This window comes from Parus major, chromosome 3 (genome assembly GCF_001522545.3).
Source record: "Parus major isolate Abel chromosome 3, Parus_major1.1, whole genome shotgun sequence".
NCBI classification, from domain to species: domain Eukaryota; kingdom Metazoa; phylum Chordata; class Aves; order Passeriformes; family Paridae; genus Parus; species Parus major.
Window position 1 is genome coordinate 87,061,622 of NC_031770.1, and position 12,819 is coordinate 87,074,440.

The following is a 12,819-nucleotide window of genomic DNA, read 5'->3' on the forward strand; positions in this document are numbered from 1 at the left end:
GTCACCTGTAAGTGTGACTTAAAAGTGCTCCCTAGACTGAAGTTCAAGCAGCAACACTCACTGAAGTTTCAAGAAGTAATGCTGCCTCTGGGAGAGCTGTCCCAGATTTTTTACTTTACTGGTAATAATGAGGACCTTCTTCCAAGTTTTTACTAGTGGGCCATGTGAATAGACAGAGTCACTGGGAGAAGAGAAACAACCTGTTCATCATAAGCTCACTTTTTAAAGACATGTTATATACATGCACTTATACATCCACTTCATTTTCTCTGGATCAATGTGACTTACAGATCTACTTACTTAATCTTACTAATTGGAAATGCCATGAATAGCATGTGTAGGGAGGGAAGAAGATAAGGAAACAAAAAATATATTAGGTGCATATATCAGTTAGGTGAGGGTTAAAAAGCAGTGCAATAGTGCAATATATTTTGAAAGAGAATTATCAGACTATTGTAGAGGAAATTGTAAAAGCCAAAGGCATGAAATTCAGTCAAATTAAAATTGCTTTGGAGTTAATTAGGTATTCAGAATACAAAATATATCTAAGCATAAAAAGCTTCAGTAGGTCATCAGGATTTGTAACAGACTGAAGAAATGCAATGTTGACTAGAAAGCTGCTCTCAATGAGGGAGCTTACATTGTGAACTGTTTCTGCTAGGAACTATACCAAAGGAGATGATCAGGCAGTTACAAGCACTGTTATCTCTGTCTATCTCCTAAAGATCATTGTTTGCTTTTTGTTTTGTCCTCCAGAATAGAGGTAATATTTTGGTTTTTAAAAATTATTATGTTTTCTATGTCCCAAGTATGGCCTCATTGTTTTTACCTTTCTGAACAAAAATATTAAATGATGCTCTGACCTGTGGCTCCCTCCAGAAGCTCCAGGCCTGGCAGTTTCTACCCAGTGCCTCCAGGATCCTACCAAGCAGCTGAAATCCAGCCCAGATCCCAGCCCTTCCGACCTACTCCAGAGGACTCCTACTCATGGTTCAAGGACAGACTCACTCAAGACTCACACACACAAACCCAGGAGCTTCACAGTTGAGGCTCCCCCAAATGCTAGCATGAGATTTCTACCTATCTGATACCCATGCCAGCATGCAGGTTCTCCTACTCAGAGGCATCAGTACATAAACAATATATGCAATAAATTCAATTTTGTGGCCCACTTTTTTACTTTGGTTAAAGATAGTAAAATACAGTGAAAAAACAGATTAATGTGTTAATTATTTGCCTTAGAGGGGAATTAAAATTGCAAACAGGAACTGGTTTTGCTTTTATGAAAAGCAAATACAGTCAAATTCAAAGGGAAAATTCACCCAATATCATTTGAAACTGTAGGTGCCAGTCCTTTTTGTAGAAGAGCCACGTACCACCCATCACTTAAATATTAAATGTTAATATGTTTAAACTTAAATGTTTTGCTGTCATTTTTACAATGTACAATATACTATTCTGTAGAAGTGAATTTAAATATATTTTTATTCATGTTTTTAAGAATGCAAGTAACAATATGTTTAATGTTTTGTAAATATTTTTTCTTCATGCCTGAAATATATCATTAATTGGGAATGATGAACTTTTCATAATCTTTAATTCTATTATGAGATGCTCTCTTATAATTTTTGTTTTCTATAATTTTTTTGAAACGCTGAATGAATGTGATTTGTTTTTTTTATTGTCACCTGTGTTGCCTTAATGATACTGCTCAATATAGAGAGAAGTTCAATCAATGTAAAAATCTCTGTAATATTGATGCAATTTCAGTGGTAATCAGTAAATTTTTTCTTTTAGTTATTTACTTTTACTTTTAACTGTTATCATCTAAATACAGATATTTAGAGAGTCTGCTTTTTTTTCTCAAAGTCACTCAAGAAAGGTCCTGTACATGGACAGAAGAGTACCCCATGTCACATAGGCATTGTGTCTGGTGGTGGTGTTCCAGCAGTGTGAGATAGCTCCTACTATAATAGTGAGGTCCTACACTGTCACAAGTGTGACTGTCTCCCTTTCTGTTTTCAAAGCTGGTGAAAGGAATTTTGGAGAGCAGTTTCTTCACTTATACCTTGTGGAAGGAAGACCAACAGTTCGATTAGGCTGTGGAAACTCTCAGAACATTCTGACCATATCCCTGAACCAATCTGTCAGCAAGGGTACACTTGTCCCTATCACAATAAGGTAAGAATTTACCACTGGGCTGCACTAAAAGAGTTTTAGTATTGAGCAATAAAATGTGATTTCACTTTTTTTATTTTTTTTTTGGGCAATAAAAAGACAAGTCAAATTGGAAAGCAAAATTTGGAAACCTTTTTCATAAGGTAGACTTCTTGACTGAAAATACATTTTAGTTCACACAGATTCTTGAGTCCTTTTGAGAACTTATGAATCGTTCAAAGTCCAGATACATTTACAGATACAGATTAAGTCAGTTTGATAAATGAAACAGTTTAAACCTAATTTTGGAGGTTACAAATGGGGATCTCAAATTTTATTATTATTAATTAACACATAGAATAAATTAAATTTGTCGTCACATTTTAGTGCTAAAATGTTTGCGATAAAAAATTTAAAATGGGCATGCTAACAACATCTCACATTAGAGGGTGGACTTGGTGATTTTAAAAGTCTTATCCACACAGCTATGATTCTAAAAATTGTCATATTTACATTTGTGACTGTGCTATCAGGATTGTACAACAGTGGCTAATCACTACTGATGTTTTTCATCTGGTACAAACAATAGTTCTCAGAATGGTTCATTTATAATTTTGAGATTGGCAATGGTATCATGCTTTGGTAATGAATTAACGCTTTTCCAGTCATGGAATTTCATATCTGCAAGCTAGGTAAGAAGTAAAATAGAAATCATATAGAAGCTTATTTTTTTTGTTTTTATATTTATATTAGTAATGTTAAATAATGGTAAAGTATCCAATGTTTATTTCAGAAACATTTTAGATATAATTCTGACCCCACATAAAATATCAAATTACTGTAATTAAGGTAATATTTTACTTTTTATATAGTTTAAGTATTAGAGACAATTATTGTACCTGAACTGTAAAGAGAATTTAGTGCACAAATTATTAAATCAAAGGAGGCCTTAACTGGGCCTATTTTTGCTGTTAGAGAATGGTATGGAAGATAGTATAGAGGTAGGAGACTGCTGCAAAATTTACCATGAAACACACATTAGACTTCTCGAAATTGCCTTTTACTACCAAAAAAGGAAAATCAAAGCAAAATCTGAATATTTTTGTGGTTTTATTCTGAACTGTTTCCCTGTGATGTAAATGTTGATAAATTCTAAAATGACAGAGGTTTGTTTATCTCAGCATATAAAGTAGATTGATACGAGGAGAAGAGAATGTTCAGCATTTTTTTATCAGATTGTGTGCTTAACCCATAAGCTTTACCACTTCTTTTAGAAACAAACTTCTTAGAATATAAATCCTCTTTTCAATATATGGAAGGCTAACAGGATCTGCCATTTAAGAAACTGTTTTGTTTCCATCTTCTATTTCTTCTCAGCCACAGGACTCTACATTACTCTTTTTCTTCATTTAAAACAGGGATTTTTTTCCCTTTTATGTTTAGTATTAACATCTAGTATTAATGGAGCAAAGCCACATACCACACATTCAAATCTTATTAGCTGACAGTGTATTTATTTTAGGATTTTTGTACAGATTGTAAAAGTACATAAAATTTGGAAAGAAAATTATATCACTCACTTCCTCTCCTTTTGCTCTAGAAGATAAAGAGTTTTTTTTTTCTCTCAGAAAATGCTTGATAAAGTTATACAGCTCCGTACTAAAGCTGTTCTAAGGTTTTTTCTTCTAATCCCAGGGACTTCTCTTGTGTGAGACATCGGTCAGTTAATTGTCTGCACTGCATCAGTTGGGGGTGTCATTGTCTTTGGTATATACATTTAACCCATTAAAACACTGTACAAATTTCAAAGCCTAATAATAGCAACAAATTCAGATAAATGGGAATTAAAAAAAATTATTCTAGGTACAGAGTTCAAGTTTACACTAAAAAATTTATTTCCTTCTTTTTCTACCTTCAAATTAATACCTCTGTATTTATGGCCTCATTCTTGTTGTTACACTAAAAATAACACCAGTTCAATTTATACTTTTCCTTTATTTACTGGAATTTTATACTGTTATCTTTGAAACAGTGGCATAATAAATAACTTACAAGGTGTGATTGTAGACTGTGACTAGCAGGGATTTACATGAATCTGAGTTTCCAGGCTTGGCCTTCAAAATGACTTGTGATTATTCTTGTGAGTCCTTCTAAAATGTAGAGAGAGCAGTATATCCTTCACCAAACAGCAGTAAAATTGTAATCCTTCAGCAATCATCCTTAACCTCTGTCAAAGGAAAAAGCAAACTTGACAAGGCAGTTGTAGCCTCCCAAAGTCTTGTATCGTAAGATATAAAATATGAAGCCATGACAAAACTGTTGATTTGTGTTCTCAGAGGCTGTTGGAGATAGGTAATTCTATCTGTACACTTTACCTGCAAAATGAATGTGTGGGTTTTTTTCCCCTATAATGCACTAAAAGAGTCAAAGAGGAGAATAAATTACCTTTTTTTTTTTGCTACTGTTCCAAAGTTCTCCAACAGGTGAACAATATATTTGTTACATTTGACTTTGCATTAGTTTGGAAGATCGTATTTGATAGTTGTTCTGGTTTTGGATGCAACTATGATTCCAGTGGTTAAACACCACAATTAACATATCCAATATCTATAGAAGCAGATTTTCTCCTTTTCAAACTTATTCTTTTTAATCTACATGTGCAGGAAACTAATACATTCCCACAGTTTAGAGATATTGCTTTCTTTTAACTGTATGATTAGTTTTCTTAGATATGGCCATTTTCTCAAACCTGATGAAGATTAAATGAGTTTTAAATGTTCAGTCATTGTCTTTATGGTCCTTGTGAAATGGCAACTTCATAGGAGAAAGTCAATAAAGCTCTGATTGCTTACTTTTTTTGCCTTGCCTAAAGAAAATAGAAACCTGTTTCAATGCAGTTTCACTTGATGTTTCTATTTCTCTTTATTTTAGGATGATTTGATTACTGGTTTGAAAATGTGCATTCATTTGAATATAATTTTTTGTGATTTTGTAATTGAGATTGCATTGTTTTTTTCACATAAAGCTTTGAGCACATACTTGAAATGTAGTTTGGATTGGTTTTATGGATTTGTTCTTTAAAGTTATTCAAAGAACATTAGTTCAAACACATTTCATTCTATGTGTGGGTTCTGAAATGCTTTTGCCTGATGTAAAACTTGCTCTACCTCGTGGTTAAAGTGATAAGGCTGTCATGGGGGGCAAATGATGTTTCTTCAATTCAGTGGTTGAAAGAAAGTAAATTTAACAAGAAAGAGATTGACATAATCAGGTAATCAGGATTTTGATTTTTCTTGATAGTAAGGTAGATTGTCACTTTTAGAATATGGGTACGGATATTTTTAGACATCTTAGGTTTTTGTCTCTAAATTATATTTTTGTCTGTTCTGCACAGTGATGTGATCAGAGAGCCCTTTCCTGTTTGGGAGATTCCAAGCAATCATTAATTAAATTCTTCCCTGTATGTGACAGCATCACTCTTCCATCTTATTTACCTGCAGAACTTTCAAAATTCTTCCCTGGAATGTAATGAACATCATGCCCATCCCCACACAGCTATATCATGGTACTATGTACATTTGCATTTCATGTATCTTCCAAGTGAACATATTGAGAGCAGTTGTTTCCAGTTTTCTGTCACACTTTAATCAGTAGTATGGATGTGAGCATTTACTCATGGCTGAGAAGGGCACCTTTAGCTGTTCTTAAAAGTGTTTATTTGTTAAATACATTATCCAGTTAATTTGGCCCACTCTCACCTAGACCATGCAGGGGTAGAGAAGCTGCTGAAGTTTATTATTTGTCAAGTTTATTATCCAGCTTCAAAAGCATATGGCACATTCTGAACTGTGAAAGTCCTCAGCATGTTTTTGTACCTCTACATGGAAACTTTGGCATGATGTAATGTATTTAGTACTAGTTACATGATTATATTATCAGTAACCATGATTTTGCCTACACTTGTACTTACTCCTTTTCCCTAGAAGAAAATCATTGATTGAAGTATTCTACAAGTTTTTTTCTTGCCTGTGCATTCTGAAAATGTGTTTCTAAAAAAGAATTTGTAAATCACTATCCATACAATATTTTGGCTCATTTTTGGTCATGGTGTTTACCTATTTCATTATTTTAGAGATATATATATATTCATATTAATGCATATTTTTATTATTATTTACAGGTGTTGGGTATCCTTCATAGTGTGAAAGTATTACTTACAATTACATTAAATCAGTAAACAGGAAAAAAGAAAAGCAAACCTAATCCCAGTTTCATTAATTGAGCTGTTACAGCATCACACAAGTCTATTAAACCACATATATTCAGTCTTAAAAACAGTCCCATAAGAAATGCATTAAATCAAGCTAATGAATACAAATTCACGTATATGCAATTAAATTTTAAAACAGAAGTTTGAAACATTGGAATAAGCTAGTTAAATCATTCCATGTGTCATGTTATCTGGGATAACTCAAATAAGATAATGGATTTTTGTAAAGAATATAGAAAAGATTACCTTTTGTGTTTGTTCAAATTTCAGCTTTTGTGTATAAGCAGAACATGAACAGTGGTTTAGAAACATAAGCCACTTTCTGAAACTTTTTTTTTTGCCTTCATTCATCAGCAGTATGCAATATTTCACCAGTGATCTGTCAAAGCCAACAAACCAACTGCTATGGCTGTTCTAGCTCATTAGCTACTGACTTGAAGAACAGATGTTTGAATTCCTGTACCCTTCATGCTCTGGGTTTATACTAGATTTTCTTACATTACCTGACCTTTCAGGAGTGACCCAAGAACACAGATGGACAGAATCAAGTGATTCTTTAGGCTGGAAAGGACCTCTGGAGGTCCTTCCAACACTCCTGCTCAAGCCAGCTGCCCAGGTTTCAGCTGGGGAAGAGTTTTCTTCTCAGTACCTGGTATAGTGCTGTGCTTTGCATTCAGTATGAAGGTAAGGTTGATAGCACATTAATGCTATGCTTGTTGCTAAATCACGTCTATAATTAGTCAAGGGCTTGGTTTTTTTGTCTCATACTCTTTAACGTGGTACACAAAAAAGAAATCATTAACTGGTTTTGGATGGTTTATTGCAAAGTGGCTTACCACAAACCAGTTCACAGTATATGGTGTCATTTTCATCTTCCAATTCATAGTGTGTTCTTATACATTTATCTCAGATGAAAAGGCTATAACACAAAATAAGTGATATCTGCTGTGTTTTCTTCTGGACAAATTAGAGTTGCATTAAACCTCATTTAAGTTCCTATAAGGATGTGTATTACAAAAGCTAAAACTAATGACCAAAATCAATGCATTAAAGAAGGTTTGAGGTTCTCTTGCTAGGTGTGAGTTTTCTTTAGTCTCTTTCAAAGCTGTTCATATTTATATAAATTTTAGAATATGAAGTGTATTAGCAGTTCAGTAATACAGCTACAAGCATCCAGAACTCCATACTGAACTGGGCTCTGAGTCACAAGTGGAGTACTATGACCTACCTGGAATCAAAGAATCATCCAAAAAAAGCAATGTATGTTTACCATATCTCAAAAAATAAAGCTTTGAAAAAATATGATGCCATTGATTACATTATCTAAGAAAAATTCTGATGAGTCATATTTACTCCATCTAACTTCACCTACTTTTAAGTAAGGTATTAATCTAAAGGAGGTTGTCTGTATAAGTACATGGGTTCATGGCAAAAGGTTTAAAATTAATGCAGTACTCAGACATTTATTGTTCACTATGCCTTTTTGATACTTGGCTAAAAACTGACAGCTTGTCTTTAGGTTAACTCCCTGAGTAATCAGTGTTAAATGGTGAACATGCTGAAAAAATAGAAAAATCGGTTTGTAAAATACTCTTTTATTTTTTTCTAACAATCTTTTATGCCATTGATAACCCCTTTTTCTATCACAATTACTGCAGCTTCAAACCTACTTAAAATTCAAAATTTTGGTGTTGTAAGTCTTAATGATAAAAGAAATAGATTTTATAAATGTCTCTAATATCATGGAAAATAATACTGGAAGGTATTATTTGGAAAGTCCTCTTAGCATGGCACACCTTCCAATCTCTTGTTAAACATGGAATTTGAAAAATTAAATTTTGTTGGTAATCTTATGTATTCAAATTTTATGCCAAATCAGGCATTCTGTTAAATCAAAATCTGTCTGGGGGCAAATGCTGACTTTAGCTCAAAAAGATGCTCCAATCAAGAACTTGAAATTGACTTAGTAAATTCCTGTCTAGCTTTCAATGTCCTGAAAAAATAAGAGAGCATCATTTAATATCTGTTCCTGAAAGTATTCTCCAGAATTTGAACTTTTTAATTGATAGAATAATGCTACAGATGACTGTATTTCCTGTAGGAAAAAGGATAGCTGCTCTTTTTAGCCATAATATCTGTTTTAAGAATGTAACATACTTCATTTGAATTACCAGTGTTGCTAAAGGGTAGTTTTATTTATTAGGTGTGATAAAATAATTAATAATTAATAATTATTTTATTGCAACTAGTTATTAATTGCAATTAATAAATTGCCATTGTTTGTATTTATATTTATTAGTGAGTTCAACTTAGAATAATAAATTAAAATCAAGCAACACACAAAAAATACACTAACTTTCACAGTATATTATTTTAGATTGTGTTTACAATTGTAGGATGAATTAACTTGTCCTAAAAGATGTTGATAGGCATAACTGGTTCACAGCTAAGCAGAATAATCAATCATTCACCACAGAGACTAGAAGATTTAACTTCCCACTAATTTGGAAGAAATACCAAAAAATGTTTTATGATGGTGAGCAAAAAAATTTCATAGCTCTGAAGAGAATTTTGCCATGTCAGTGGTCATTTTGACATGAGTCCAATTTTATATTTAAAATATTGACTGTCCCAGTGAGATTGCCTGTAAATTCTAGTGGTAGAATAGAAAGCTTTATTTCAATCTTTCCTGTGGTTAAGGTGCATTCCTGCACAAATATTTTGTTGTTCATCCACCATTCTCCCTCTCTGATGCAGAGGACCAGACTTTAAAATAAAAATGAGGGTTGATATTATCAGTTTGGAGCAATGTTATTGTTATGTCCATTTTTTTCCTAGGGTAAGTCAAACGTTTCAGTAATACCCCTCATACTCTGAATTTCATTGATTCCGGTTATTGATTTTAAAGAAGTCCACTTGAACCAAGTGGTTCAAGACAGTATATTTACTTTGCATTTTTTCCTACAGAAGTGATAAAATTAAAAGACCAATGAGGAATGCTTAAAAACATATCAAATCATATCAATTTTAACATCTTTAAACAGGATCAGAAATTTAATGACCACTATAATCTCCAATGTATGTTTAGTATATTGTTATTGTTATATTGTTAAGCATAATACAAATTTGTTGGTAATTAGATATGTGAATAGATTGTTAGGTTTCCCTACCTTCAAAAGCATGACTAAAGTATAGTATAATTCAGAAAATTCTAAAAGCTTCCTGTTTAGTAGACCCTCTTATCAAACATGACAAAATAATAGCAAGTGTAATTTTCAGAATAACCAGAAAATTTCATTTTCCAAAGGAAGCTGTAATATTAATAATCACATTAAAGAAACTGTTTCAATGTGCTGTTGACAATTGCAGTAATTATTAATTACTTTTTTAGTGAGCAATGCTGCTAACAGCAGTTATTTCTCAATGAGATTTTACCGAATTTCTATGCTGTAATTTAATAGATCTTCTAAAGACAGTGAGTTGTGAATTCACCAGAATTAAAGTATACGTTATAAAGCATAATGAATGCACATTTCATTATCTTTTAGATTTGACTATGTGTTATAAGTTTAAAATTCCAACATTCAAGGAATGTCTGGGTTTCTGCAAGAAAAATAGGAAGAATAGGGTTCTAATAGCGGTATAACCCAATTTCCATTTTCTGGATACATCTGCTTTGAAATTTACATTATTTGCCCTTCAGCAGTATGGCAGATACAGCATATGTAAGAAATCTTTTTTTATATCATGGAAATTCTAAGCTACATTAAACCTGAATTTCCAAAATTTGCCAAGTTCTTTAGAAGCCTCCCTTTCAGCATGAAAGGAGACACTGCTTTCATGGTGCAGACTTGTACACAGTCTTGTTTTTCCTGTGCGCTGAATAAGCATTGTGTTCCAGGTCCTGTTGATGTGACTGCTTACTCACTGCAGTTTACATAGACAGTGATCTCATATGTATCTCATATCACTTTTCCATCTCCTTGTGTCTGGGTCAGGCTGAGTGAGACAGCAAAGAATTCAAAATATTTGGCTATTCCCACTGTTCCAGGGAGGAAGTGGGATGCATGGCCCTTCTGGTCTGCTTGGAAGGAATAACAGTTATTTCACATTCATGCTAGTACAAAGGGATTTCAGTGCTGCTGCAGGGACACTAGGCATTATGCATGAAACAGTGCAGATATCACTGACATGAAGGAAAGAAAGAGTCACTGGATTACAGAAGCAATAAAAAAAATAATACAATTAAAGATAATCTGATATATTGTTCAATATTTTTATAATTACAATTATTATTATTTTTTACTTCTAATATATATAAAATTCTCGAAAATTCATCATCTGTGTCTGGTCACCTAATAATTTACACAGAGGACTTTTCAGACAGCAGTTTCTGTTGGTTTGGCACAGCACATGGAATTATAGCATTAGAGTATAGAGCCAAATATCTTATTAAGGTGTCGTATTGCCTTCTTCCTAAGTGAGATGGTAGTTTACACTGTGTATTTAAGAGTTCTGAAGAGCTAAAAAACAAAATAAAACTGTGAAGAAGAAGCAGTTTTTTAATTATCTTCTTCAAATCTGTGGTTCTGTATGTGAAAGATCAATACAGAAATAAAATTGGTTCAGTGTGCTTGTAACAATTGGCAATTCTCTTCAGGTTTGCTTTAGCTGAGAGCAATAGGATGTGCTATTTGCTCTGTAGGTATTGAAAATCAGTAGAAAATAAAAACCAGTAGTCAGCCAGCCTTTGTATGAGTGTCCAAAAAAGCAGTGGTGGAGAGAAGGGCAAGACAATGTATCTATCTCTCAGCAAGCCAGTTTGTCTCTCTGATTCATCTCACGAGCACCAATAACCACAGAGTCAGAAGGCAGGGATCCACAAACAACAAAACAGGCAGCAAAGTCATGCGGTCCAGACTGGGAGGAAGTTGAATTTTCTCCTGTTTTTCTAAGAAGAGAGCAGTTCTTCTTGGTCTAGGTGACCAGATCCTAGCTCAGCACCAAACTTTCAGCATGATTTCAAAATGTTTGGCTAATGTTAGCTTGTTGCTTTGCACAGCTCAAAAGTGGGAGTACTAAATACCTATCTCCAAAAAATATTGACTAAATGTTCTAAGGCAACAAATTTTAAAAATGTGACATTGAGCTTCTGGTGCATGGTCTGTATTTTGTGCTATACTCAGTCCATCTCTGCGACCACAAATTTTCACAGGACTTCAGGTGTACTGGGGATCTTTGTTTCATATAGTTCATTGGATAACCTTTTCATGGGGGCTGAGGGAAAGAAGAAACAGAGATTGTCATTTAATTATAATTCCTATAATCTATTTTTTTCTAAATTATTGCTTTCTTAATAAATTTCAGGCAGATGTTTAATATGTAGTTTTCACATATACAAAGAAGAAAGAACAAAACAGGACATCAGACAGATGTTTGTTTAAAGACAAGACGGGTTAGGTCTAGTTCTGCATACCACAAATTAAAAATTTGGTGTTGCAAATTTGACTTCACTAAAGAGAATATTCAGTAAAATTCACACATACATTTATTAAATAGTCCTCTTTGATAGTCATGGAAAAGAGACAGAGAGGAAAAAACAGAGAGATGTCAACTTCATCTTTCTGAGAGAGAGAAAATATCCACTGCATCTTTCTGAGAGTCTGCAAGAAACTCATTTGTGGAACACATCATAGGAAGGAAGGTATTTCTCTTCCTTTAACCGAGGCCCATTGATTCTGTGAGGAATTTATATTTTGGTATAACTAATTGAGGAGGGAGAAGTTATTTTATTTATATCTTCACCACTCTGATTGTGACTATCATTAGCTTGTTCTCTGAAGCACACATTAACCTGGCTTTTGCCTAGACTGTGAAGTGTCTAGGAAACTTTCTTCTCTGCTTGCTCACCATTGTGTACCGCTTGCCTTCTGCCCCGTTCTTTTTAGCTTTGTTGATTTATTTCCTATGGAATTGTTGGATAGTGAATATGGATGCTGTTGTTACAAATGTGATCAGCTTCATCCAGAAATGCTTTGTCATTTTATGACCATTACTTGATTACTTATTATTTTAGCAAAGTGCTACAAAGATTATAGCAAGGAAGGAGATGTGCAGAGCATTGGTGTCCAGGCACTGGCAGTGGGGGCTGAAGCAGGTGGGTATTTCATGAAAGAACTGTGACCCACAGAGATCCCACACTGGATGAGGGGGAATGTGTGAGAGGCAAGGAGCATCAGAGAGGAGCTCTTAGAGACTGAGCCGTATTCCCCATCCTCCTTCTGTACTCTTTGTGTGGGGGAGACAAAGAATGTTGGGAATGGAGCAAAGTTGAGCCTGAAGGAAAGAGGGTTAGGGAGAAGGGGGTTAATTTTTCTCTGTTTCTTACCATC

General features: G+C 33.8%; 1 protein-coding gene across 1 annotated transcript in view; it reads left to right on the top strand.

Annotated features, from left to right (window-relative positions):
• The window catches only part of EYS (eyes shut homolog), a 706,806-nt gene that overhangs the window by 566,496 nt on the left and 127,491 nt on the right, over positions 1–12,819 (top strand). Inside the window, exon 37 of the mRNA XM_015621104.2 lies at positions 2,028–2,181. Within this exon, the coding sequence (XP_015476590.1) occupies positions 2,028–2,181 (154 nt within the window). The remainder of the gene's footprint in view (positions 1–2,027; positions 2,182–12,819) is intronic.